General features: G+C 42.9%; 1 protein-coding gene across 1 annotated transcript in view; it reads right to left on the bottom strand.

Annotated features, from left to right (window-relative positions):
• The window catches only part of CEP126 (centrosomal protein 126), a 71,551-nt gene that overhangs the window by 33,964 nt on the left and 13,044 nt on the right, over nucleotides 1-24,543 (bottom strand). The window contains 3 exon segments of the mRNA XM_038387924.2: nucleotides 9,511-9,709; nucleotides 13,876-13,987; nucleotides 18,299-18,444. Coding sequence (XP_038243852.1) covers nucleotides 9,511-9,709; nucleotides 13,876-13,987; nucleotides 18,299-18,444 — 457 coding nt within the window.

The following is a 24,543-nucleotide window of genomic DNA, read 5'->3' as shown; positions in this document are numbered from 1 at the left end:
GTGGATCTAATTTACCTCTATTTCAGTAAGGCATTTGATACAGTTCCATATGGGGAATTATTAGCTAAATTGGAAAAGATGGGGATCAATATGAAAATTGAAAGGTGGATGAGGAACTGGTTAAAGGGGAGACTACAATGGGTCATGCTGAAAGATGAACTGTCAGGCTGGAAGGAGGTTACTAGTAGAGTTCCTCAGGGATCGGTTTTGGGACCAATCTTTTTATTACTGACCTTGGCACAAAAAGCTTGAATGTGCTAATAAAGTTTGCGGATGACACAAAGCTGCGACGTATTGCCAATACAGAGAAGGACTGGGATATGATACAGGAAGATCTGGATGACCTTGTAAACTGGAGTAATAGTAACAGGATGAAATTTAATAGTGAGACGTGCAAAGTCATGCATTTAGGGATTAATAACAAGAATTTTTGTTATAAACTGGTGACACATCACTTGGAAGTAACAGAGGAGGAGAAGGACCTTGGAGTATTGGTTGATCACAGGATGACTATGAGCTGCCAATGTATATGGCGGTGAAAAAAGCTAATGCGGTCCTGGCATGCATCAGGTGAGGTACTTCCAGTAGAGATAAGGAGGTGTTAATAGTGTTATACCAGGCACTGGGGAGACTTCATCTGGAATATTGTGTGCAGTTCTGGTCTCCCATGTTTAAGAAAGATGAATTCAAACTGGAACAGGTACAGAGAAGGGCTACTAGGATGATCCGAGGAATGGAAAATCTGTCTTATGAAAGGAGACTCAAAGAGCTTGGCTTGTTTAGCCTAACCAAAAGAAGGCTGAGGGGAGATATGATTGCTCTCTATAAATATATCACAGGGTAAATACCACGGAGGGAGAAGAATTATTTAAGCTCAGCACCAATGTGGACACAAGAACAAATGGATATAAACTGGCCATCAGGAAGTTTAGACTTGCAATTAGACGAAGGTTTCTAACCATCAGAGGAGTGAAGTTCTGGAACAGCCTTCTAAGGGAAGCAGTGGGGGCAAAAGACATCTGGCATTCAGACTAATCTTGATAATTTTATGGAAGGGATGATATGATGGAATAGCCTAATTTTGGCAATTTACTGATCCTCAACTATTAGCAGTAGATATGCCCAATGACCTGTGATGAGATGTTATATGGGGTGGGATCTGAGTTACTACAGAGAATTCTTTCCTGGGTGTCTGGCTGGTGAGTCTTGCTCACATGCACAGGGTTTAGCTGATCGCCATATTTGGGGTCTGGAAGGAATTTTCCTCCAGGGCAGATTGGCAGAGGCCCTGGGGGTTTTTCGCCTTCCTCTGCAGCGTGCAGTATGGGTCACTTGCTGGAGGATTCTCTGCACCTCAAAGTCTTTAAACCACGATCTGAGGATTTCAATCGCTCAGACGTAGGTTAGAGGTTTGTTACAGGAGTCGGTGGGTGAGATTCTGCGGCCTGCGTTGTGCAGGAGGTCAGACTAGATGATCATAATAGTCCCTTCTGATCTTAAAGTCTATGATTCTATGATAATCCTGTTAAGCCTATAAAAACAGAAACAAAAAGAAACATCCTTTATGAATGGAAAGGGGGAAGTCAACAGTGTGAGAACAAAGTGTGGTTTTGGCCTCCTTGACTTCCAGTGAAACTCACTCCACTCCACTTTAAGAATGTTCCCTCCATCAGACAGCTTCTGTTGAACACCTCTGTGAAGACTGCAAAACGCAGCTCTGTTTACCTGTTAGCATCAATGCCACAGACATCACAATATGGTGCTCAGCTGCATGTCACCTGTGCTGAGATATCAATGGACAAAGATTCTGACTAATGCATCTAGAGATTCCATGGCTCTGACCATTGTCAGTGTCAGACAGTGTTTCACTGAATCAGGGTTGATTCAAACCTAGGACTCCGATGGAGCAATTTTCTAGAAGGAAAACATCAGGTCTATCAATAGGGCCTGTTGTCACCAAGAATGTGAATTTAGGCATAAAATTTTTCAGATGTGCCTAAATGACTCAGAAATCTAAGCCTGATATTCAAAAGTTACTTAGGAGCCTACCTACCTAGTTTCTATTGATTTTCAATTAGCCTTAGGTTTTAAGTTCCGAAGTGATTTTTGAAATTGACTTAGGCAACATTGAAAATTTTACCCCAGCCTAAGGGTATAGATGTTCCTAAAGCTGGAATAACTGAATCCTGGAGGGGGGGATGGGGTAGGGGGATTGGGAACCAATATCAGGAGCTAAGCAGTCACAGATTCAGAAGTAATGAATCAGCATCAAGAACAACCAGTAGAGTATACCTACACAGTACAGCCTTGAGGCATTCTGGCAATAGTTTGGTCATGCTGGCCATTTTTATGGCTGAATCTCAAATACAAGGCCTGTTCCATCTGACTTGTGACATCAACGATAGTTCTGGCACAAAGACTTGATAGCCACTATGGGATTTCAACTCTGGCTGCTTTGAGGGTAGTCACCTTAGAAGATTTCTAGGCAAGTTCCATGTCAGAGGTAGGAGAAGAATCAGAAGAGATGAAGAGAGCTTTTGGGTGCTTTTCTGGACCTGTTAGCTCCCAGTATTTCATAGATCAGCTATCATGAGGCAGAGTACATGAGTTGCTTGTGCAGACCGTCATGATACAAAGCATGGTTGTACACTTTTAAAGACATTGCAACATTTCTTTATCTGGAACACAGGGGAAGTGAGGGGAAAATGGAAAAATGCTCCAGGGCGCAATGAAAAAAATGTGATGACTGCTGCATTAGTTAGAGTTCTGAAGCTAATGCTTGGGAACCAAGGATGGCCTGGCGAGGATGTGGGCAATGAAGCTTGAAGTTTTTCAATGACACACGTGTCAAGGTGAGTTTTAGGTACACAATGATGCTCAAAAATGTCAAGAACCTTATCATTGCAAATATGACAGCTTGGGAGATCGAGTAGGGAATGCAATCGTCCCAAAGATGGTTCATATGGGCCCAAAGCTGCCGAGTGCATTGAGGATCGAGCTGGACGATCATTATTTGTTTCAAAGGGAGTGAAAAGAGAACAAAAAATGCCACTGTGATTGATACAAGAGGCTCACAACTTCCCCAGGAGTCGATACCTATATGGAAATCATCACATATCTTTTTTTTTTTAAATGAAAGAACTGACAGACTTGTTAGAAGATTAAGCAGGGATTAATAGTGATATATAACATAATTATAGTGTTATACTGCTTTAATGCCTTGCGTTGAGTCAGGGCAATCAGCAAGTCATGGACCCAATTGTCAACCGCAGACCGAACAGATCTGAACTTTTGAATCCTCGGGGCAGGTCAAGATTCTCCCTGCTGGATCTAATAGTCAACAGTCCTACTTTGTCTAGGTACATATAGACCACATCAGCACAGTAATAACAGTTACTAACCTGTTCTGTAACTGTTGTTCTTCAAGATGTGTTGCACATGCCCATTCCATTTCAGGTATGTGCACGCCCAGTGCACTAGTGTCAGAGATTTTTCCCTTAACAGTACCTGTTGGAATGGCGCATGCGCTGTCTGCTGTCTCGTGCTGCAGTATGATGGTATAAAGGGCAGAGCTGTCCCCACTCGGTCACCTCTTATGAAGAGACTTAGATACAGAGGAAAAAGAAGGTGCATCATGGAATGGACATGTGCAACACATCTGGAAGAACAACAGTTACGGAGCAGATTAGTACCTGTTTTTTGTTCTTCAAGTGATTGCACAGGTCAAATAGCCTTGCAATCCCCCCCACAGCCCTCTTTTGGGTCGGAACCCCCAGGGTTATACCACCATGACATTTCAGCTGTAAATACTGAAACCATGACATGGATGATTTTTAAAATCCTATGACCATGAAATTGACCAAAATGGACCGGGAATTTGGTAGAGCCCTAATTATGAGTGCACAGTCCTGTTTGATTTTTAACAATACTGGGTAGGAGTGGAACTGGAGGGTATGCATATATGAGATTGTCTTTCCAGGGCAACAGGAAAGCATCTGTCAGAGACCCTGCACTTTGACTTGCTTGTGAACAAAACAGACAACACTTCCTGTTGTGCTGGGTTGAAAACAGGTCTATATGGTAAATGGCCCAGACTTGGACAAGGTATCTCACTGTATCTGGCTGAAGAGTCAACTTATGGTGACTGGTGAAAAATCTGCTCAATACATACAAAAATGATGGAGCAGGTCCTCAAGGAATCAATTCTGAAGCACTTAGAGGAGAGGAAAGTGATCAGGAACAGTCAGCATGGATTCACCAAGGGTAATCTAATTGCCTTCTATGACGAGATAACTGGCTCTGTGGATGAGGGGAAAGCAGTGGACGTGTTATTCCTCGACTTTAGCAAAGCTTTTGACATGGTTTCCCACAGTATTCTTGCCAGCAAGTTAAAGAAATATGGGCTGGATGAATAGATTATAAGGTGGATAGAAATCTGGCTAGATTGTCGGGCTCATCCGGTAGTGATCAATGGCTCCACGTCTAGTTGGCAGCCGGTATCAAGCGGAGTGACCAAAGGGTCAGTCCTGGGGCTGGTTTTGTTCAATATCTTCATTAATGATCTGGAGAATGGTGTGGATTGCACCCTCAGCAAGTTTGCAGGTGACACTAAACTGGGAGGAGAGGTTGATACGCTGGAGGGTAGGGATAGGATACAGAGGGACCTAGACAAATTAGAGGATTGGGCCAAAAGAAATCTGATGAGATTCAACAAGGACAAGTGCAGAGTCCTGCATTTAGGAAAGAAGAATCCCATGCACCACTCTAGACTAGGGACCGAATGGCTAGGCAGCAGTTCTGCAGAAAAGGACCTAGGGGTTACAGTGGATGAGAAGCTGGCTATGAGTCAACAGTGTGCTGTTGTTGCCAAGAAGGCCAATGGCATTTTGGGCTATATAAGCAGGGGCGTTGCCAGCAGATCGAGGGACGTGATCGTTCCCCTCTATTTGACATTGGTGAGGCCTCATCTGGAGTACTGTGTCCAGTTTTGGGCCCCATACTACAAGAGGGATGTGAAAAAATTGGAAAGCGTCCAGCGGAGGGCAACAAAAATGATTAGGGGACTGGAATACATGACTTATGAGGAGAGGCTGAGGGAACTGGGATTGTTTAGTCTGTGGAAGAGAAGAATGAGGGGGGATTTGATAGCTGCTTTCAACTACCTGAAAGGGGGTTCCAAAGAGGATGGATCTAGACTGTTCTCAGTGGTAGCAGATGACAGAACAAGGAGTAATGGTCTCATGTTGCAGTGGGGGAGGTCTAGGTTGGATATTAGGAAAAACTTTTTCACTACGAGGGTGGTGAAGCACTGGAATGGGTCACCTAGGGAGGTGGTGGAATCTCCTTCCTTTTGAGGTTTTTAAGGTCAGGCTTGACAAAGCTCTGGCTGGGATGATTTAGTTGGGGATTGGTCCTGCTTTGAGCAGGGGGCTGGACTAGATGACCTCCTGAGGTCCCTTCCAACCCTGTTATTCTATGATTCTATGATGTTCCAGACAGTTCTGGACACCTGGAAGAAGGCAGGCTTCAAGTGGACTGAGCTGATAAAGCCAAACTCCCAAAGCAGTACTGTATACAAGGAAATAGTGTGTAGGGACAAAATCAGGAAAGCCAAGGCAAAGAATGAGTTACAGCTGCCAAAAAAAGTTAGAGAAGGAGTTCTTCAAATACGTAAGACAAAAAAGAAAGATCAGGGACGGAGTGGGTCCACTGGTCAATGCAGGTGAGCTGATAACAGAAGATGATAGCTTGGCGGTAGCAGAACAGTTGAGAAGGATCTGGGAGTTGTGGTGGATCACAACCTCAACATGAGTCAGCAATGTGATACTGTTGCAAAAAAAAAAAAAAAAAAAAAAAAACGCAAATGCAATTTTAGGTTGCATTAACAGGTATAGTATGGAAGTCACAGGAGATGATAGTACTGCTCTACTGAGTGCTGGTTGAGCCTCAGCTGGAGTACTGTTTCAGCAATGTATAGAAAGGATGTTGAGAAACTGGAAAGGATCCAGAGGCAAGCAACGAAGATGATCAAAGGGATGTAATGCAAACCATATGAGCAAAGGCTGAAGGAACCAGGTATATTTAGTTTGGAAAAGAGGAGATTAAGGGGAGACATGATTGTAGACTTCAAATACTTGAAAGGCTGCCATAAAAAAAAAGAGGGAGAAAAGTTGTTCTTTCTTGCCACCCAGGGCAGAACAAGAGACAATGGGTTCAAAATAGGGCTGCCGATTAATCGCAGTTAACTCACTCAATTAACTCAAAAAATTAATCGCCATTAATCAATTTTACTCGCACTGTTAAACGATAGAATACCAACTGAAAATTATATATTTTGGATGTTTTTCTACATTTTCATATACCGTATATACTCGTTCATTAGCCCATTCATTTATAACCCCCCCCCCAAGATGGACAGGTAAAAAATAGTAAAAACTGTATGACCCTTTCATAAGCCGATCCTATATTTCAGAGGTTGGCAAACTTTGGCTCCTGGCCCGCCAGGGTAAGCCGCTGGCGAGTTGGGACGTTTTGTTTACCTGGAGCATCTGCAGGCATGGAGCCCCTCAGCTCCCTGTGGCTGCCGGTTCGCCATTCACAGCTCCCATTGGCTGGGAACAGCGAACCGCAGCCACAGGGAGCCGAGGGGTTCCATCCTGCAGATGGTCCAGGTAAACAAAACAACAATGTATTATATATTCAATTCAATGATTTCATAGAAATCATCAAATTTTGGTGTAGACCCATTTATAAACTGACCCCCGCTCTTTGATGCATCACTTTTTTACCAAAAATATTTGGCTTATGAATGAGTATATACGGTATATTGTATTCTGTGTTGTAACTGAAATCAAAGTGTATATTTTTTATTACACATATTTGCACTGTAAAAATTATAAAATAAATAGTATTTTTCAGTTCACCTCATACAAGTACTGTAGTGCAATCTCTTTGTAGTGAAAGTGCAATTTACAAATGTAGGTTTTTCTTTGTTACATAACTGCACTCAAAGACAAAACAATGTAAAACTTTAGAGCCTACCAAGTCCACTCAGTCCTCAGTCTTGTTCAGCCAATTGCTAAGTCAAATAAGTTTGTTTACATTTACAGGAGATAATGCTGCAGTCGTCTTATTTACAATGTCACCTGAAAGTGAGAACAGGAGTTCGCGTGGCACTTTTGTAGCCGACATTGCAAGGTATTTATGTGCCAGATATGCTAAACATTCGTATGCCCCTGCATGCTTTGGCCACCATTCCAGAGGACATGCGTCCATGCTGATCACGCTGTTGAAAAAAAAAAAAAAAGCGTTTTTATTAAATTTGTGACTGCACTTGGGAGAGAATTGTATGTCTCCTGCTCTGTTTTACCGCATTCTGCCATATATTTTATGTTATAGCAGTCTCAGATGATGACCCAGCACATGTTCGTTTAAAGAACACTTTCACTGCAGATTTCACAAAACGGAAAGAAGGTACCAATGTGAGATTTCTAAAGACAGCTGCAGTACTCAACCCAAGATTTACGAATCTGAAGTGCCTTCCAAAATCTGAGAGGGATGAGGTGTGGAGCATGCTTTCAGAAATCTTAAAAGAGCAGGACTCCGATGCGGAAACTACATAACCCGAACCACCAAAAAAGAAAATGAAACTTCTGCTGGTGGCATCTGACTCAGATAATGAAAATGAACATGCGTTGGTCCGCACTGCTTTGGATTATTATGGAGAAGAATCCATCATCAGCATGGACAAATGGAATGATGGTTGAAAGGACATATGAATCTTTAGCACATCTGGCATGTAAATATCTTGCGACATCGACTACAACAGTGGCATGCGAATGCCTGTTCCAGGTATTCCAGGTCCTGACTGAAAAAGGAGTTTGGGAAGGGTCGCAAGGTTATTTGAGAGTGGTTGCGGTATTGCCACCCTTACTTCTGTGCTGCCTTCAGAGCTGGGCAGACAGAGAGCGGCAGCTGCTTACTGAGGGCCCAGCTCTGCAGGCGACAGTGCAGCAGTAAGGGTGGCAATACCATACCATGCCATCCTTACTTCTGCACTGCAGCTTGCGGCTGCTCTGCCTTCAGAGCTGGGCTCCTGGGCAGCAGCTGCCACTCTCCAGCTGCCCAGCTCTGAAGGCAGCCCCACTGTCAGCAGCAGTGTAGAAGTAAGGCTAGCAGTACCACAACACCCCCTATAATAACCTTGCAACCCCCCCAATGCCTTTTTCAGTAAGGACCCCTACAATTGCAATACCATGAAAATTCAGATTTAAATAGCTGAAATCATGAAATTTATTATTTTTAAATACCTATGACCATGAAATTGACAAAAATGGACCGTGAATTTGGTAGGGCCCTACTCATCAAGCAAGGAGCAGAAACCCAAGGCTGGCTGAGGTGGTGCTTCCCCCAATTCCTTCAAAGAGTATATCAGTACTGAGTGAGATATCTCTTGAACCAGCAGAGAAATTGGCACGAAGAGACTCAGAAGATCATATGCCATGGCATATGCCTCAGGTTTTGACAGCACTGATACATTCTCTTGCACTGATGAATAAGATGGTGCTCCCTTACAGATTGGTCTCAACAGCACCACCTGAAGTGTTGTCTGCACCAGGGAGTGTCTGCTTCCAACCTTGTTTGTTGGACATTGGTGCCAAAGACCTCAATCTCCTGAATGACAGTTCCCTTGATGCAGTATACTGGCTTTTTCTTCGGTTCTGAAGAAGGAGATTGACACAGATTCCGCCATGTCAGGAGGAGTGCTCCTAACCAAAGCAGAAGTGTTCTATGTCCTCCCCAAGCAGGAAGGTTCCAAGGGTGGGGGCAGGACTGCCTCCATAAGAAAGTGCTTTATAGTTTGACCTCCCTGTATTTTTAGTCCTGGACTTAAAGTCCCTGTACATTTGGCACCTTCCCCTGATGTCAGCTTCTACAAGACACTTCAGGCACCTGGAGTGCAGGTTACTGAACTGCAACAGCTTCTTGCATTCATCACAAGGTTTGAAGAACAGGGACTGAGGCATGCCCTGGCATCAGGCAACAGTACCCAGAACCAGCGAGAACTGAAGAATACACTAAATACAATGGTAAAATAGGAAACCTACTAGGTAAAATACTACACTAAGACTATTAACAAGTACCAAATATATTCAACGGGAAAGAGTAGGAAAGAGGGAAACTCTCACAGTAGCAAAGTAGTACACTGCCACAGCCATCATGAGCAGTAAGAAGGAACTGGGGGGGCTGAGGGGCATGGGCGGATCTCTCCTTTATATCATTGTGCAGCAGCACAAAGGAGCAGACTGTGCACATGCTTTCCTGACTGGTACCATGAAGGGAAAATCTGATACTATTAGTATACTGGGCAGGCACACACCTAAAGTTGAGTGGACATGTGCAATCACTTGAAACAGAATCAGATTGTCAGGATGACAGCTGCCTATCTGACTTTTCATTTTTAGTAAGACACTTAAGAAACATTTAGTGAATAACTTCAAAGAATCCTACCGCCACACTGCTGAGATGCTGTTCTTCAAGGAGTCGCTGCATTTCTTCCAGATTTTGCTGGAACAGAAGTTGGTCACTATCCAAGTTTGTTCCACTGTTTTCTTGGATCATTTTATCATAGCCACCATTTGTGGAGATCTGCTTCCGATGTAAGAAGCTATTTTTAAATGCTGATGAATCAGAGGGAGAATCTGTAGTTCTTGGTGTGAGAAAATAAAAATTAAGCCAAAAATAACTAAACTATGGATTTCTTGATCTAACTATATACTTTACAATACATAGCTTTTAAAATAAGAAATATACTGAAGTGCATGGCAAGAATATAATATCTCCCAAATAAAGGCAACATAATATATACCTAATTCCTGGTAGGGCTGATATCCCCACCGATTATTAAGGCTGCACAGTTGCTTATAGCTTTGTCAAACTTTAACCATTTGTGCTGAAATTTTTCATGCTTAATGACTGCCTCAGGATGATTTTTTTTTTTTTTGGAAAGCTTCTGCCAAAATGGTTCAGCCTTTTCCAAGAAGGAGTCTAGGGTTTCTTTTTGCCCAGGTTAAAAAATACTGGTGATATTTTCTTTGAGAAACTCTAGTGTCCCCATGCCTTGGAAGAGGGATTTGAATTTGACATAGGGTGGAGGAGAGCTTTGTGTCAGGGATGTGGCTTTGCCATCCCACAAAAATTCACCCAAATTTGGCCAAGTTATCATAAGCCTTTGAAAAACTGGAGTTCACAAATGCTCAGTAGAGACTTGCTAGGGCTTTGCAACTGAACTCCCCAAAGATAATGTGTACATTGTACATGCTCCAGCCCATGGTTAAGCAAGATTTTCCCTGCAATCGTAGCTCTGGGCTGCAGCAGGCTGGGTCCCGGCACTGAAAAAGACAACAGGAAGCCTGTTTCTCCTGTCCTCCCAATGACCCCTGCTGGGCCCCAAACAGCGGGGAGGAGGAAGCTGCTTCATTTGAATGCAGAGAAGACAAAAACCAGACTAGGGGTGGGAATGGGGGAGTACATTAGGATAGAGAGCCAAGGAGGGACAGCTGGGATTGGAGGCTAGTGGGGAAAGAGGAAAAATGGGACTGGGAGTTGGGATGGAGGAAGACTGAGACCGGTTTGGCAAGGAGACTGGGAGAAGACACTATGACTGGAAGCCACGGAAGGAAACAGGTGGGAGATACCTGGGAGCCAGTGAATCGGGTGGAGTGGAAGACTGACGTCAAATGAGGAATTGACTGGCAGGGGTGGGGAGGAATGGGACTCAGAATCGGTGGTGCAGGGGGAAGGAGCAGGTAGTAGAGACAGCTTGGAGGAGGACTCATGGTGCATGAGAACTGGGATTGGCTGGGCAAAGACTGAGACACAAACACAATGGGGGGCAGGGACACACTGAGACTGGATGAGGAGTCAGGGAGGAAAACTGGAAGTCACTGAGGACAGGAAATGTGGGCAGGGGTGACAGAGAGAGAGAGAGAGAGAGAGAGATTGGGTGAGGAGCCGGGAGGGTATTTGGTCTGGTTGGGCAGGACATTGAGAACAAGAAACTGTGGGGGAGGGACAGGGAATGACGGGGCAATGAGACTGGGATGAGAAGCCTATGGAGTGGAGTGGAGAAATGACAGAACTGGGACAGGGGCAGGTAAAAGGGGGAGGGGCAGAGAGGATCATGCTTGGGGGGATTGGGCAGTAGAGTCTGTGCTGCCCTCTAAAACACAAACTCCTCTACAGCCTGGAATAGAACCAAAGGTTCCTGAGCCTCACCTTTCCTCTGCTGTCAGAAAATCATAGAAAAATCATAGAAGGTTATGGTTGGAAGACATCTCAGGAGGTCATCTAGTCCTACCCCTACTCAAAGTAGAACCAATCCCAACAAAAAGAAAAGCAGTACTTGTGGCACCTTAGAGACTAACAAATTTATTAGAGCATAAGCTTTCGTGAGCTACAGCTCACTTCATCGGATGCATTTGGTGGAAAAAACAGAGGAGAGATTTATATACCACACAGAGAACATGAAACAATGGGTTTATCATACACACTGTAAGGAGAGTGATCTCTAGGGTGCCACAAGTACTGCTTTTCTTTTTGCGAATACAGACTAACACGGCTGCTACTCTGAATCCCAACAAAATCATCCCAGCCAGGGCTTTGTTAAGCTGGGCCTAAAACCTCTAAAAATGGAGATTTCACCATCTCCCTAGGTAACCCATTCCAGTGCTTCACCACCCTCCTAGTGAAATCCAGGAAGTGTTCCATTCCCCTCTAGTGCTGGTCCACAGAGAGGACGACAGCCTACTACTGTTATCAGTTAGCCACTTAATTCAAGTGGGAAAAGTCTATGCAGTGGATATAAAGATTCCAGCCTTTCTGATGATCCATGTGGGTGTCAATATGGCGTCACACTATAGAGTTTCTATTTTTTCAGATTGCTTTTTTCAAAAAGAACCTAGGAAATCACACACAATAACTATATTCAAAGAACATTAAGATTGCAAAATCAAGCACTCATAAATTAGGAAATGTCAGATTAAAGTTGACTATGCAACCTTAATTCAGCTCCGTTGTTTTGTACATATTAGGATACAGTCTTTAATTAAAAAGAAAAGGAGAACTTGTGGCATCTTAGAGACTAAACAAATTTATTTGAGCATAAACTTTCGTGAGCTACAGCTCACTTCATCAGATGCATGTCTTTAATTACATGATCACATGCTATTTTTTATAGAAGTTGGAAAGTATATAGTGGATGAGGCAGAAGATTTCAGAAAGAGAAAGGATGGTCTCAGAATTAAAGCAGTTGAATGCTTTCCTGGCGAACTGACTCTGCCACAGAGTTCCTGTGTGATGCTGGGCAAGTCACTTAAACAAAACATTTCACGTGGGGTCAATAATTATGTGTTTCTCATTTTCTGGGTGCCCATCTTGATACACTGGGAATCTGATTTGCAGAAATGCTGTGCACTCTCAGCTGCAACTGAAGTCGATGGGAGCTGTGCTTTGACTACAGTAAGTACCGTACAATGCTAAGTACTCTGAAAAATCAGGTCTTAAGTGCTTCAAATACAAAATGAATAGATAGTCTCGACCTTAATCTTTGTACCTTAGTTCTCCATACATGAAATTGGAATAATACTGCTCATATCATATCTTCTTGTGCTTCAGCAATCCTGGGTAGAGCTGGGTGAAATTTTTTCAGATAATAGTTTATTCACTGAAAAATGCAATTTTGGATGACCCAGAATTGTTCACTAATATGTGTTGAGTTCGCTGAATAGCTTTGACCAAACTGAAATTGCAATGTTTCAGAATGGTCAAAATAAAATATTTTGTTTCAACCCAACTTGAAATTGTTATTATGAATGACCACAAAACGTTACTGGGAATGACAATGAATAGGCAGTGGGACAGGAAAAAATAGAGAGAGAGTGAGAGAGAGAGAGAGAGAGAGACTCTATACCCTAGTGGTTAGGGCACTCATTTAGTATCTGGGAAACCCAAGGTCAAGTCTGTGCTCCAGTGACTATTTAATTATTTATATCAAGTGGAAGAGTTTCAACAGGAAAAATTACAAAAGACCAATGCCACATATATCCCATAGCCCAGCGGCTAAGACACTCTCTTGAAACATGGGATATCAAAGTTCAAATTCCTTCTTTACATCAGGTAGGAGGAAAGCAGGGGAATTAAACCTGGATCTCCCACATCTCAGGGCTTTGTCAAACTGGGCTGTAAAACCTCTAAAAATAGAGTTTCCTAACCACTGGGCTAACACTCATAAGGAGGGTTCCACCTCCTTCTCCTCCTCATTCCTGCTGTTTGTAAAGCTATTCCTCCTTTGCTTTTGTTAAAATGCCCAAAATTGAAACAAAAAATTACAAGTTGGGCTGAAACAAAATGTTTCATTTTGATGAGACTTGAAATTTTTTCAACGTTTCAATTCAACCCAAAATGAAACCTTTTTTAAAAAATTTTTTGGAACTGCCCAGAAACAAAGAAAATTCATTATTCATCCCATTCTAATCCTCGGATGGGAGAATGGCTTTTGGCAGCCACTGCAACTGGTTCAGGCCAGAACAGTCCCGAGGCTGCTCTAACTGATGCTGGGCATTGAACTAGCTCCCAGGATTAGGGGAGTGCAAAGGTTTGCCTCCTTTCCTCTGCTTTTGTGCCATGTAGACAACAAACAATTTAAGGATATGACACAACATTTTCATTTTAATTGTACTCATAGCAGCATTTTTTGCCACTAGATAAGTTTCCCAAAATTTCCAGAAGAGTAGTGTTAATTATTTGCTGTATAATGCAATGCATTAACTAAGTAATTTAGTTTCTAAACACAATAGAATAAATAGAAATGTTTACCTGCAGCTACTTTTGTGCCTATTAGATGATGATAAATATAACCTTGATGTTAAAACTGATCCTTGAATTTGTTCAAGGGCCTCTTCTAATCGAGGAGCTGGTTTTCTCTGGACTATATGGGTTAAAGGGAAAGACATCATCAGGAAACATTCTATAAAACTTTATCATAAAACGTTTTGGCCAAAATTTTCAAATTTGGATACCTAAAGTCAGACTAACAATAAACAGAAATGGTTTGATCATCACTGGGAGCTGGGGTTTCTCAGTACCGCTGAAGACAAAAACCAGGCCATTTCTATTTAGATGCCTAAATATGGATTATTCAGGAGCCTGATCTGAATTTGACAATTTTGGCATTTGTCTTTAGTCTGTATTGCTAAAAGAAATATGCAATATACCACTCTTTTTTTTTTTTGTTGTTTTAGCCAAACCATATTATACAAGCTGATAAATGACTGAATAATTCTGTCCAGTATTTTCCCAGGATGAATTATGGCCTACTTCCCACATCATAGGTAGTAGTAAAGGAAGAGAAAGATGCTCCACAGAACTGCTACATTTCCCTTTGTGCAGGTGGGGGAACAGGGGACTTTCTCCACCTCCTTAACAAGCTAGGTGGTGTAGCTATTGACCACTGGCACCATTTATTCCTGCCTCGAAGCAGCAGGGAAACCACAAGAGTGTTTGCAAAAACAACTATGAGTCCTTGTGGCACCTTAGAGACTAACAGATTTATTTGGGCATAACCTTTTGTGTGCTAAAACCCACTTCATCAGATGCATGGAGTGAAAAATACAGAAAGCAGTATAAATATTACAGCACGTGAAAAGATGGGAGTTGCCTTACCAAATGGGGGGGGGTCAGTGATAATGAGGCTAATTCAATTAAGGTGGAAGTGGCCTATTCTCAACAGTTGACAAGAAGGAGTGAATATCAAAGAAGGAAAATTACTTTTGTAGTGTTAATAAGGCCAATGCAATCAAGGTGGACATTGCCAATTTCCAACAGTTGACAAGAAGGTGTGAGTATCAGCAGAGGGGAAAATTACTTTTTGTAGTGACCCATCCACTCCCAGTCTTTATTCAGGTCTTATTTGATGGTGTCCAGTTTGCAGCCTGACTCTCACTTTGGGCTCATGGCAAAGCCATGATTAAGTCCTAAAGTAGTACCATCGTTTTTTGTACTTTGATATTTGATCTTAAAGTCAGAGACATTAACTCACAGTTGATGCTGCTGCATTTGTGACAACAAATCTAACAAAAGATTATTTAAGTGATATACCACTTTTGGGGCTATGGCTATACTACACAATTTTTTTTGTTCAATACAGACGCACTCTTTGGCTGGATTAGAGTGCCCCCAATCCACTACTGCTTTCAGCTGGCTGTCTTGATAATACCATAGAATATTTGGAACAGCTAGTCCACCCTGTTTAATGAATCTGTACAAAGTATCTACTCTCACTCTTGGTTTTTTCTTATTCCATATACATTCTAACAGCATCCTCAGTATTCCTGCTACAGTTTTATCTAGGATAAACACAAAGATTTTAAAATAAGAAAGATATCCTTGTCTGAATATTCATTTTGACTGTGGCTATTCTTCCCAATCAAGAAACTGCATACTTTTTTCATTTGCTGAAGTAGTGGTTTGACATTTAACTCACAGAGTTCTTCTAGGTTGTCTGAGATTTGAATTGCCAAGTATCTTACAGAATTTGTACCCAAATGTTTTCTGGAGGAGTGACTTTTCAGAGTCTGGCAAACTGAAAGCTAACATTTGAGATCTGACGTAGTTTACTTTAAATCCAGATGCTTTCCCAAAGTCCTGGATTTCTTTATAAACTCATTTTAGGGAAATATTTGGTTTAGATAAAAATAATATAATACCATGTGCATGTAATACTATTTTCTAATGTGTTTCTGAACGTTTTAATCCCATGATAGATCCATTGTTCCTTATTCTCTGTGCAAAAGGCTTGATAACCAGTGCACGAAAAGTAAAGGAGACAATGGACATCCCTGCTTAGTCCGTCTGTGTAATTCGAAAAGGGGAGATTTAACTCCATTAACTTCCACAGCTGTTTTGGGCCGGTGTAAAGACAACTTATCTCTTTAATGAACTGGGGGCCAAAGTCCTTATGGGCTAAGTTCCCTCTAAGCTGTGCAGAAGGATATCAAGGGCTGTGCAGGTGTGCAGCAGGGAGAGGCACCTCTCCCCCAGCCCCGGGCTGCTGCAGCAAGAAAGGGCTGGGGGTACTCCTCTCTCCTCCACGCAGCCGCAGGGCACCCTGCACTCCAAACCCCTCATCCCCGACCCCACCCCAGAGAAGGCACCCTTAGAGCCCTCACCCTCCCATACCCCAACCCTCTGCCCCAATCCTTAGCCCCCTCCCACACCCCAAACCCCTCATTCCCGGCCCCAATCCAGAGCCCGTACCCGCAGCCAGAACCTTCACCATGCCCGCACCATAACCCTCTGCGCAGCCCTAAGCCCCCTCTCTCCACCCCTGCCACACATCAACTCCATATTGGTGCACATAACAAAATTCATTCCGCACATGGATGTAAAAAATTAAAGGAAACATTGCTTATGGGACAGGACTTGAAAAAGGAAGTTCCACCCTATTCTATCAAAGGCTTTCTCTGCATCTAGTAATAACAAGAGAACTGGATCTTTTTTGATCTTGTACTATGGATGATTCCAAGTACTCTCCAAATATTGTCTGACATTTGTCTCTCCTTAATCCAGTTTGAGCTGGATTTATATAAACCGAGTTGATTACAGTTTATGTTTTATTATTGTACAGATTGACAGAGCCAGAAGAGTACCCAGAAGTCACCTACTATAGGACAGGCCCAACAAAGAAAACAACAGAACGCCACTAGCCATCACCTTCAGCCCCCAACTAAAACCTCTCCAACGCATCATCAAGGATCTACAACCTATCCTGAAGGACGAGCCATCACTCTCTCAGATCTTGGGAGACAGACCAGTCCTTGCTTACAGACAGCCCCCCAATCTGAAGCAAATACTCACCAGCAACCACATACCACACAACAGAATCATTAACCTAGGAACCTATCCTTGCAACAAAGCCCGTTGCCAACTCTGTCCACATATCTATTCAGGGGACACCATCATAGGGCCTAATCACATCAGCCACACTATCAGAGGCTCGTTCACCTGCGCATCTACCAATGTGATATATGCCATCATGTGCCAGCAATGCCCCTCTGCCATGTACATTGGCCAAACTGGACAGTCTCTACGTAAAAGAATGAATGGACACAAATCAGACGTCAAGAATTATAACATTCAAAAACCAGTTGGAGAACACTTCAATCTCTCTGGTCACTCGATCACAGACCTAAGAGTGGCTATACTTCAACAAAAAAGCTTCAAAAACAGACTCCAACGAGAGACTGCTGAATTGGAATTAATTTGCAAACTGGATACAATTAACTTAGGCTTGAATAGAGACTGGGAATGGATGAGTCATGACACAAAGTAAAACTATTTCCCCATGGTATTTCTCCCCCCCACCCCACCCCCCACTGTTCCTCTGATATTCTTGTTAACTGCTGGAATTAGCCTACCTTGCTTGTCACCATGAAAGGTTTTCCTCCTCCCCCCCCCCCCCCGCTGCTGGTGATGGCTTATCTTAAGTGATCACTCTCCTTACAGTGTGTATGATAAACCCATTGTTTCATGGGGTGTGTGTGTGTGTGTGGGTGTGTATATAGAAATCTCTCCTCTGTTTTTTCCACCAAATGCATCCGATGAAGTGAGCTGTAGCTCACGAAAGCTTATGCTTAAATAAATTTGTTAGTCTCTAAGGTGCCACAAGTACTCCTTTTCTTTTTGCGAATACAGACTAACACGGCTGCTACTCTGAAACCATTTGTTTTATATGTAACCGTATCTGTTTCTATCATTATCCCTTTTCACTAACTCTTAAATCTTAGCCTTTAGACAAGAAACATGTTTGCTTTCACTATAAATATACCTCAGTGCTGCGAGGTTACATTGGGACTGATCCTCAGCTAAATCAAACAGGCTGGTGTGTGCACTGTTCCTTTAGAAGATAATTTATCTGGTAATTTCTGTGAGTATCCAGTGGTTAAGGGAACACTGGACACTGCAAGAGAACACTTTAAGGTGGCTCAGGGATTGGGGTACATCTATTGTTAACCTGCAATAAAAAGTGAGGGCTAGCACTGCTCTGAGGAGATTGTTTGGGTAGCTGACAGACTGATGGTGTCAGGGACCTGACTCTAAGTTTAGCATAAGCAAATCTTCCTATCACTGGAGGCAGAAGGATAACAAGTTGACTCTCAGTCCTGGGCACTTTGAGGAAGCATTCTACTGACAAATACATACAATATGAGGATTCACTACATTGTGGGATGAATTTCCAAACCTATTCTCCTGCGCTGGGAAAAAGGGAGATGAGCACGCTGGAACTTTTCAGTTGCTTCTTGAAGTTTCAGTTTCCTTTGTTTCAGGATCTGTTCTCTAAATCTTAGTTCTTTTTCTTCTTCTGCCTTCTGTTTTTCCTCAAGTGCTCTATTTAAAAAGTAAAAATAACAGGATAGCTTATTTTTCTGATGAACATAACCCATCACACAGGAATTATAATGACACTCAGAGAAATGCCTTCATAAAACTATTTGCATAATATTATAATATCCTGTTTAGTTTAAAAGTTTACTTCTCGACAGATTGCAGTGCCACACAAACTTCAGAGTAACAGGAATATGAGGGTTCAGTTGAGAATATTTTTAAAATTGGACAATATCCTACAAGTGCCAAGAAGATGGGTCATATCACAATCCTTTTATTTGCTAACTTTGGTAAGAAGATCTGACTCTCCCTTATGAAAGGAATATATGAATTGCCAAGCAGATTAGACCAGTATCTGGTCTCTGACAGTGGTCAGTACCAAATGCTAAACAAGGAAGAGTTATGTAACAAAGCATATCTTGCCTATAATACCCTTTGCTGGCCAAGTGTGGCATTGCGGGTGCTCCCTGTCTCAGTATCCCATGTCATCAATAAGTTTAATGAAGCTTTACATGGGGAACAATCCCTTTCTGAGGGGTCTAGTTTATGAACCACAGACACAGAGAAAATACAAACCTAGGGCCCTAGACACCATTTGACCCTTCCTCTGTCCACTGTGTAAGAGTGATTAAGACTCAAATGGGAGTCTTGTTACACACCACAGATCTGAAGTCACTGATAATCTAGGTCTAAGCATTAGACCTGCTTTGGGACAGCGTCTCTGATGTAAGAGACTGTCGACTGTGCACTTTTTTGATGGCTGGACTTAAGAACCTGAGGGAAAAGGGGTGGGTCTTTTGCTCATCGTTTATGTTTATGAACCTTGTTTATGGCGTTTTCCCAAATTAATGCTGGGTTACTTCCCTCCTTTTGTTAAAAGTTTCTTTTCTACGCTCAGACTCTGTGCTTGTGAGAGTGGAAATATTGCCTCTTCAAGGCGCCCAGGGGGTGATATGTAATTGTCCCAGTCTACTGGGTGGGGTTTGAGCCTGTTTTGTGTCGTATTGTTGAAAAGGAACCCCTAGATATTGAACCCAGCCCTTGTTGCTCCCAACTCCAACAGGCAAAAAGGTTACACAAATATTCCTGCAAAAGTGACCACAATGATTACATTTTTGAACTCTGTGGCTAAGGGATCACAGTGACCAGAAGCTCATCTTCCAGTTAAAATCCCCAGGATGTTTAGTCTAAATTCCCATTGAAATTGATGAGGACTTCTGCTTAAAAACAATGTCATGAAATGGCCCCCAATAACTAACAGCAGGTGTGTCTATGCCGAAAAATAATTTGTAATCCAAATATGTCAAATAAATACTGGATCCACTACTAGATGGATATGATAACTGCCTTCTACTTGCTTGAGACAGTAAATAATTGAGTGATTCAAGTGAAATGTGCCCAGATCTGAATATAACCTACTGGAAAAGGAAGACGTACAAGAAAACTATAGTAAATTTAGATTTGAATTTAGGCCACCTAAAAACCAGTTACAACATAAAAGTCCTATCATAAAAGGTTTCAGAGTAGCAGCCGTGTTAGTCTGTATTCGCAAAAAGAAAAAGGAGTACTTGTGGCACCTTAGAGAATAACAAATTTATTTGAGCATAAGCTTTCATGAGCTACAGCTCACTTAATCGGATGCATTTGGTGGAAAAAACAGAGGAGAGATTTATATACACACACAGAGAACATGAAACAATGGGTTTATCATACACACTGTAAGGAGAGTGATCACTTAAGATCAGCCATCACCAGCAGCAGGGCGGGGGGGAAAAAGGAGGAAAACCTTTCATGGTGACAAGCAAGGTAGGCTAATTCCAGCAGTTAACAAGAATATCAGAGGAACAGTGGGGGGTGGGGTGGGAGGGAGAAATACCATGGGGAAATAGTTTTACTTTGTGTCATGACTCATCCATTCCCAGTCTCTATTCAAGCCTAAGTTAATTGTATCCAGTTTGCAAATTAATTCCAATTCAGCAGTCTCTCGTTGGAGTCTGTTTTTGAAGCTTTTTTGTTGAAGGATAGCCACTCTTAGGTCTGTGATCGAGTGACCAGAGAGATTGAAGTGTTCTCCAACTGGTTTTTGAATGTTATAATTCTTGACGTCTGATTTGTGTCCATTCATTCTTTTACGTAGAGACTGTCCAGTTTGGCCAATGTACATGGCAGAGGGGCATTGCTGGCACATGATGGCATATATCACATTGGTAGATGCGCAGGTGAACGAGCCTCTGATTGTGTGGCTGATGTGATTAGGCCCTATGATGGTATCCCCTGAACAGATATGTGGGCAGAGTTGGCAACGGGCTTCGTTGCAAGGATAGGTTCCTGGGTTAGTGGTTCTGTTGTGTGGTGTGTGGTTGCTGGTGAGTATTTGCTTCAGATTGGGGGGCTGTCTGTAAGCAAGGACTGGTCTGTCTCCCAAGATCTGTGAGAGTGATGGCTCGTCCTTCAGGATAGGTTGTAGATCCCTGATGATGCGTTGGAGAGGTTTTAGTTGGGGGCTGAAGGTGATGGCTAGTGGTGTTCTGTTGTTTTCTTTGTTGGGCCTGTCCTGTAGTAGGTGACTTCTGGGTACTCTTCTGGCTCTGTCAATCTGTTTCTTCACTTCAGCAGGTGGGTATTGTAGTTGTAGGAATGCATGATAGAGATCTTGTAGGTGTTTGTCTCTGTCTGAGGGGTTGGAGCAAATGCGGTTATATCGTAGCGCTTGGCTGTAGACAATGGATCGAGTGGTACGATCTGGATGAAAGCTAGAGGCATGTAGGTAGGAATAGCGGGCAGTAGGTTTCCGATATAGGGTGGTGTTTATGTGACCATCGCTTATTACTCGCACAGATACAGACAGACATCATCTTCCTCTCCAAATGCAAACAGATGGACATCATACCGAAAGGACTGAAGGTAAAAAATCCATTACAATCTACATACCACACAGACTATGCTGACAGCTTGTGCCACACACTCTCAAAGAAACTGCGGAACCACCCGATCAACATCCTCTACAGCAAACAGGGAAAGATTAAGAATGAGCTCTCAAAACTGGATACTCTCATAAAGAGCCAACCTTCCACACAAACTTCCTCGTGGCTGGACTTTACAAAAACTAGACAAGCCATTTACAAAACACACTTTGCTTCTCTACAAAAGAAAAAGGACACTAAGCTATCTAAACTACTATATGCCACAAGGGGCCACAACAATGGTTCCCGTAACCCACCCAGCAATATTGTTAATCTATCCAACTATACTCTTAGCCCAGCAGAAGAATCTGTCCTATCTCGGGGCCTCTCCTTTTGCCCCTCCACCCCCACGAACATGATACAGTTCTGTGGTGACCTAGAATCCTATTTTCGACATCTCAGACTCAAGGAATATTTCCAACACACCTCTGACCAACATATTAACCCACAGAGACCTTCCTGCCAACACTACAAAAAGAAGGATTCTGGGTGGACTCCTCCTGAAGGTCGAAACAGCAGCCTGGATTTCTACATAGGAGTGCTTCCGCCGACGTGCACGAGCTGAAATTGTGGGAAAGCAGCATCGCTTACCCCATAACCTCAGCCATGCAGAACACAGTGCCATCCACAGCCTCAGAAACAACTCTGACATTATAATCAAAAAGGCTGACAAAGGAGGTGCTGTCGTCATCATGAATAGGTCGGAGTATGAACAAAAGGCTACTAGGCAGCTCTCCAACACCACTTTCTACAAGCCATTACCCTCTGATCCCACTGAGAGTTACCAAAAGAAACTACAGCATTTGCTCAAGAAACTCCCTGAAAAAGCACAAGAACAAATCTGCACAGACACACCCCTAGAACCCCGACCTGGGGTATTCTATCTGCTACCCAAGATCCATAAACCCGGAAATCCTGGATGCCCCATCATCTCAGGCATTGGCACCCTGACAGCAGGATTGTCTGGCTATGTAGACTCCCTCCTCAGGCCCTTCGTTATCAGCACTCCCAGCTATCTTCGAGACACCACTGACTTCCTCAGGAAACTACAATCCATTGGTGATCTTCCTAAAAACACCATCCTAGCCACTATGGATGTAGAAGCCCTCTACACCAACATTCCACACAAAGATGGACTACAAGCTGTCAGGAACAGTATCCCCGATACTGTCACGGCTAACCTGGTGGCTGAACTTTGTGACTTTGTCCTCACCCATAACTATTTCACATTTGGTGACAATGTATACCTTCAAATCAGCGGCACTGCGATGGGTACCCGCATGGCCCCACAGTATGCCAACATTTTTATGGCTGACTTAGAACAACGCTTCCTCAGCTCTCGTCCCCTAATGCCCCTACTCTACTTGCGCTACATTGATGACATCTTCATCATCTGGACCCATGGAAAAGAAGCTCTTGAGGAATTCCACCATGATTTCAACAATTTCCATCCCACCATCAACCTCAGCCTGGACCAGTCCACACAAGATATCCACTTCCTGGACACTACGGTGCTAATAAGCGATGGTCACATAAACACCACCCTATATCGGAAACCTACTGACTGCTATTCCTACCTACATGCCTCTAGCTTTCATCCAGATCATACCACTCGATCCATCGTCTACAGCCAAGCGCTACGATATAACCGCATTTGCTCCAACCCCTCAGACAGAGACAAACACCTACAAGATCTCTATCATGCATTCCTACAACTACAATACCCACCTGCTGAAGTGAAGAAACAGATTGACAGAGCCAGAAGAGTACCCAGAAGTCACCTACTACAGGACAGGCCCAACAAAGAAAACAACAGAACGCCACTAGCCATCACCTTCAGCCCCCAACTAAAACCTCTCCAACGCATCATCAAGGATCTACAACCTATCCTGAAGGACGAGCCATCACTCTCACAGATCTTGGGAGACAGGCCAGTCCTTGCTTACAGACAGCCCCCCAATCTGAAGCAAATACTCACCAGCAACCACACACCACACAACAGAACCACTAACCCAGGAACCTATCCTTGCAATAAAGCCCGTTGCCAACTCTGTCCACATATCTATTCAGGGGATACCATCATAGGGCCTAATCACATCAGCCACACTATCAGAGGCTCGTTCACCTGCGCATCTACCAATGTGATATATGCCATCATGTGCCAGCAATGCCCCTCTGCCATGTACATTGGCCAAACTGGACAGTCTCTACGTAAAAGAATGAATAGACACAAATCAGACGTCAAGAATTATAACATTCAAAAACCAGTTGGAGAACACTTCAATCTCTCTGGTCTCTCGATCACAGACCTAAGAGTGGCTATACTTCAACGAAAAAGCTTCAAAAACAGACTCCAAGGAGAGACTGCTGAATTGGAATTAATTTGCAAACTGGATACAATTAACTTAGGCTTGAATAGAGACTGGGAATGGATGAGTCATGACACAAAGTAAAACTATTTCCCCATGGTATTTCTCCCTCCCACCCCACCCCCCACTGTTCCTCTGATATTCTTGTTAACTGCTGGAATTAGCCTACCTTGCTTGTCACCATGAAAGGTTTTCCTCCTTTCCCCCCCCCTGCTGCTGGTGATGGCTGATCTTAAGTGATCACTCTCCTTACAGTGTGTATGATAAACCCATTGTTTCATGTTCTCTCTCTCTCTCTGTGTGTGTGTGTGTGTGTGTGTGTGTGTGTGTATAAATCTCTCCTCTGTTTTTTCCACCAAGTGCATCCGATGAAGTGAGCTGTAGCTCACGAAAGCTTATGCTCTAATAAATTTGTTAGTCTCTAAGGTGCCACAAGTACTCCTTTTCTTTCTTCTATCATAAAAGGTCTTTCCTACACTCCTTTCTCAAGCTAAATTCTATTGACCTCATTGGCAATTATGATTACATAAGGAGTATGCAATCAGTCCATTTGTCTCATTGAAGGGTAACAACATTCTCTAGTGATTAAAGGAAGGTATTGGGAATCAGGACTTCTGGTTTCCATTCTCAACTCTGTCAATGGCTTGCTATGTGACTGTGAGCAAGCAACTTAGCCAAAATTTTGATGTTGCTTTTGTTTTGAATGCTGAAATTGAGACACTTAAGATCTGATTTTCAGAGATCCTGAACATCCCAAAATACAATGGAAG

The sequence above is a fragment of the Dermochelys coriacea genome, chromosome 1 (assembly GCF_009764565.3).
Source record: "Dermochelys coriacea isolate rDerCor1 chromosome 1, rDerCor1.pri.v4, whole genome shotgun sequence".
Classification (NCBI taxonomy): domain Eukaryota; kingdom Metazoa; phylum Chordata; order Testudines; family Dermochelyidae; genus Dermochelys; species Dermochelys coriacea.
Note: the sequence above shows the minus strand (reverse complement) of the source record. Positions and strands in the feature narration are given on the sequence as shown.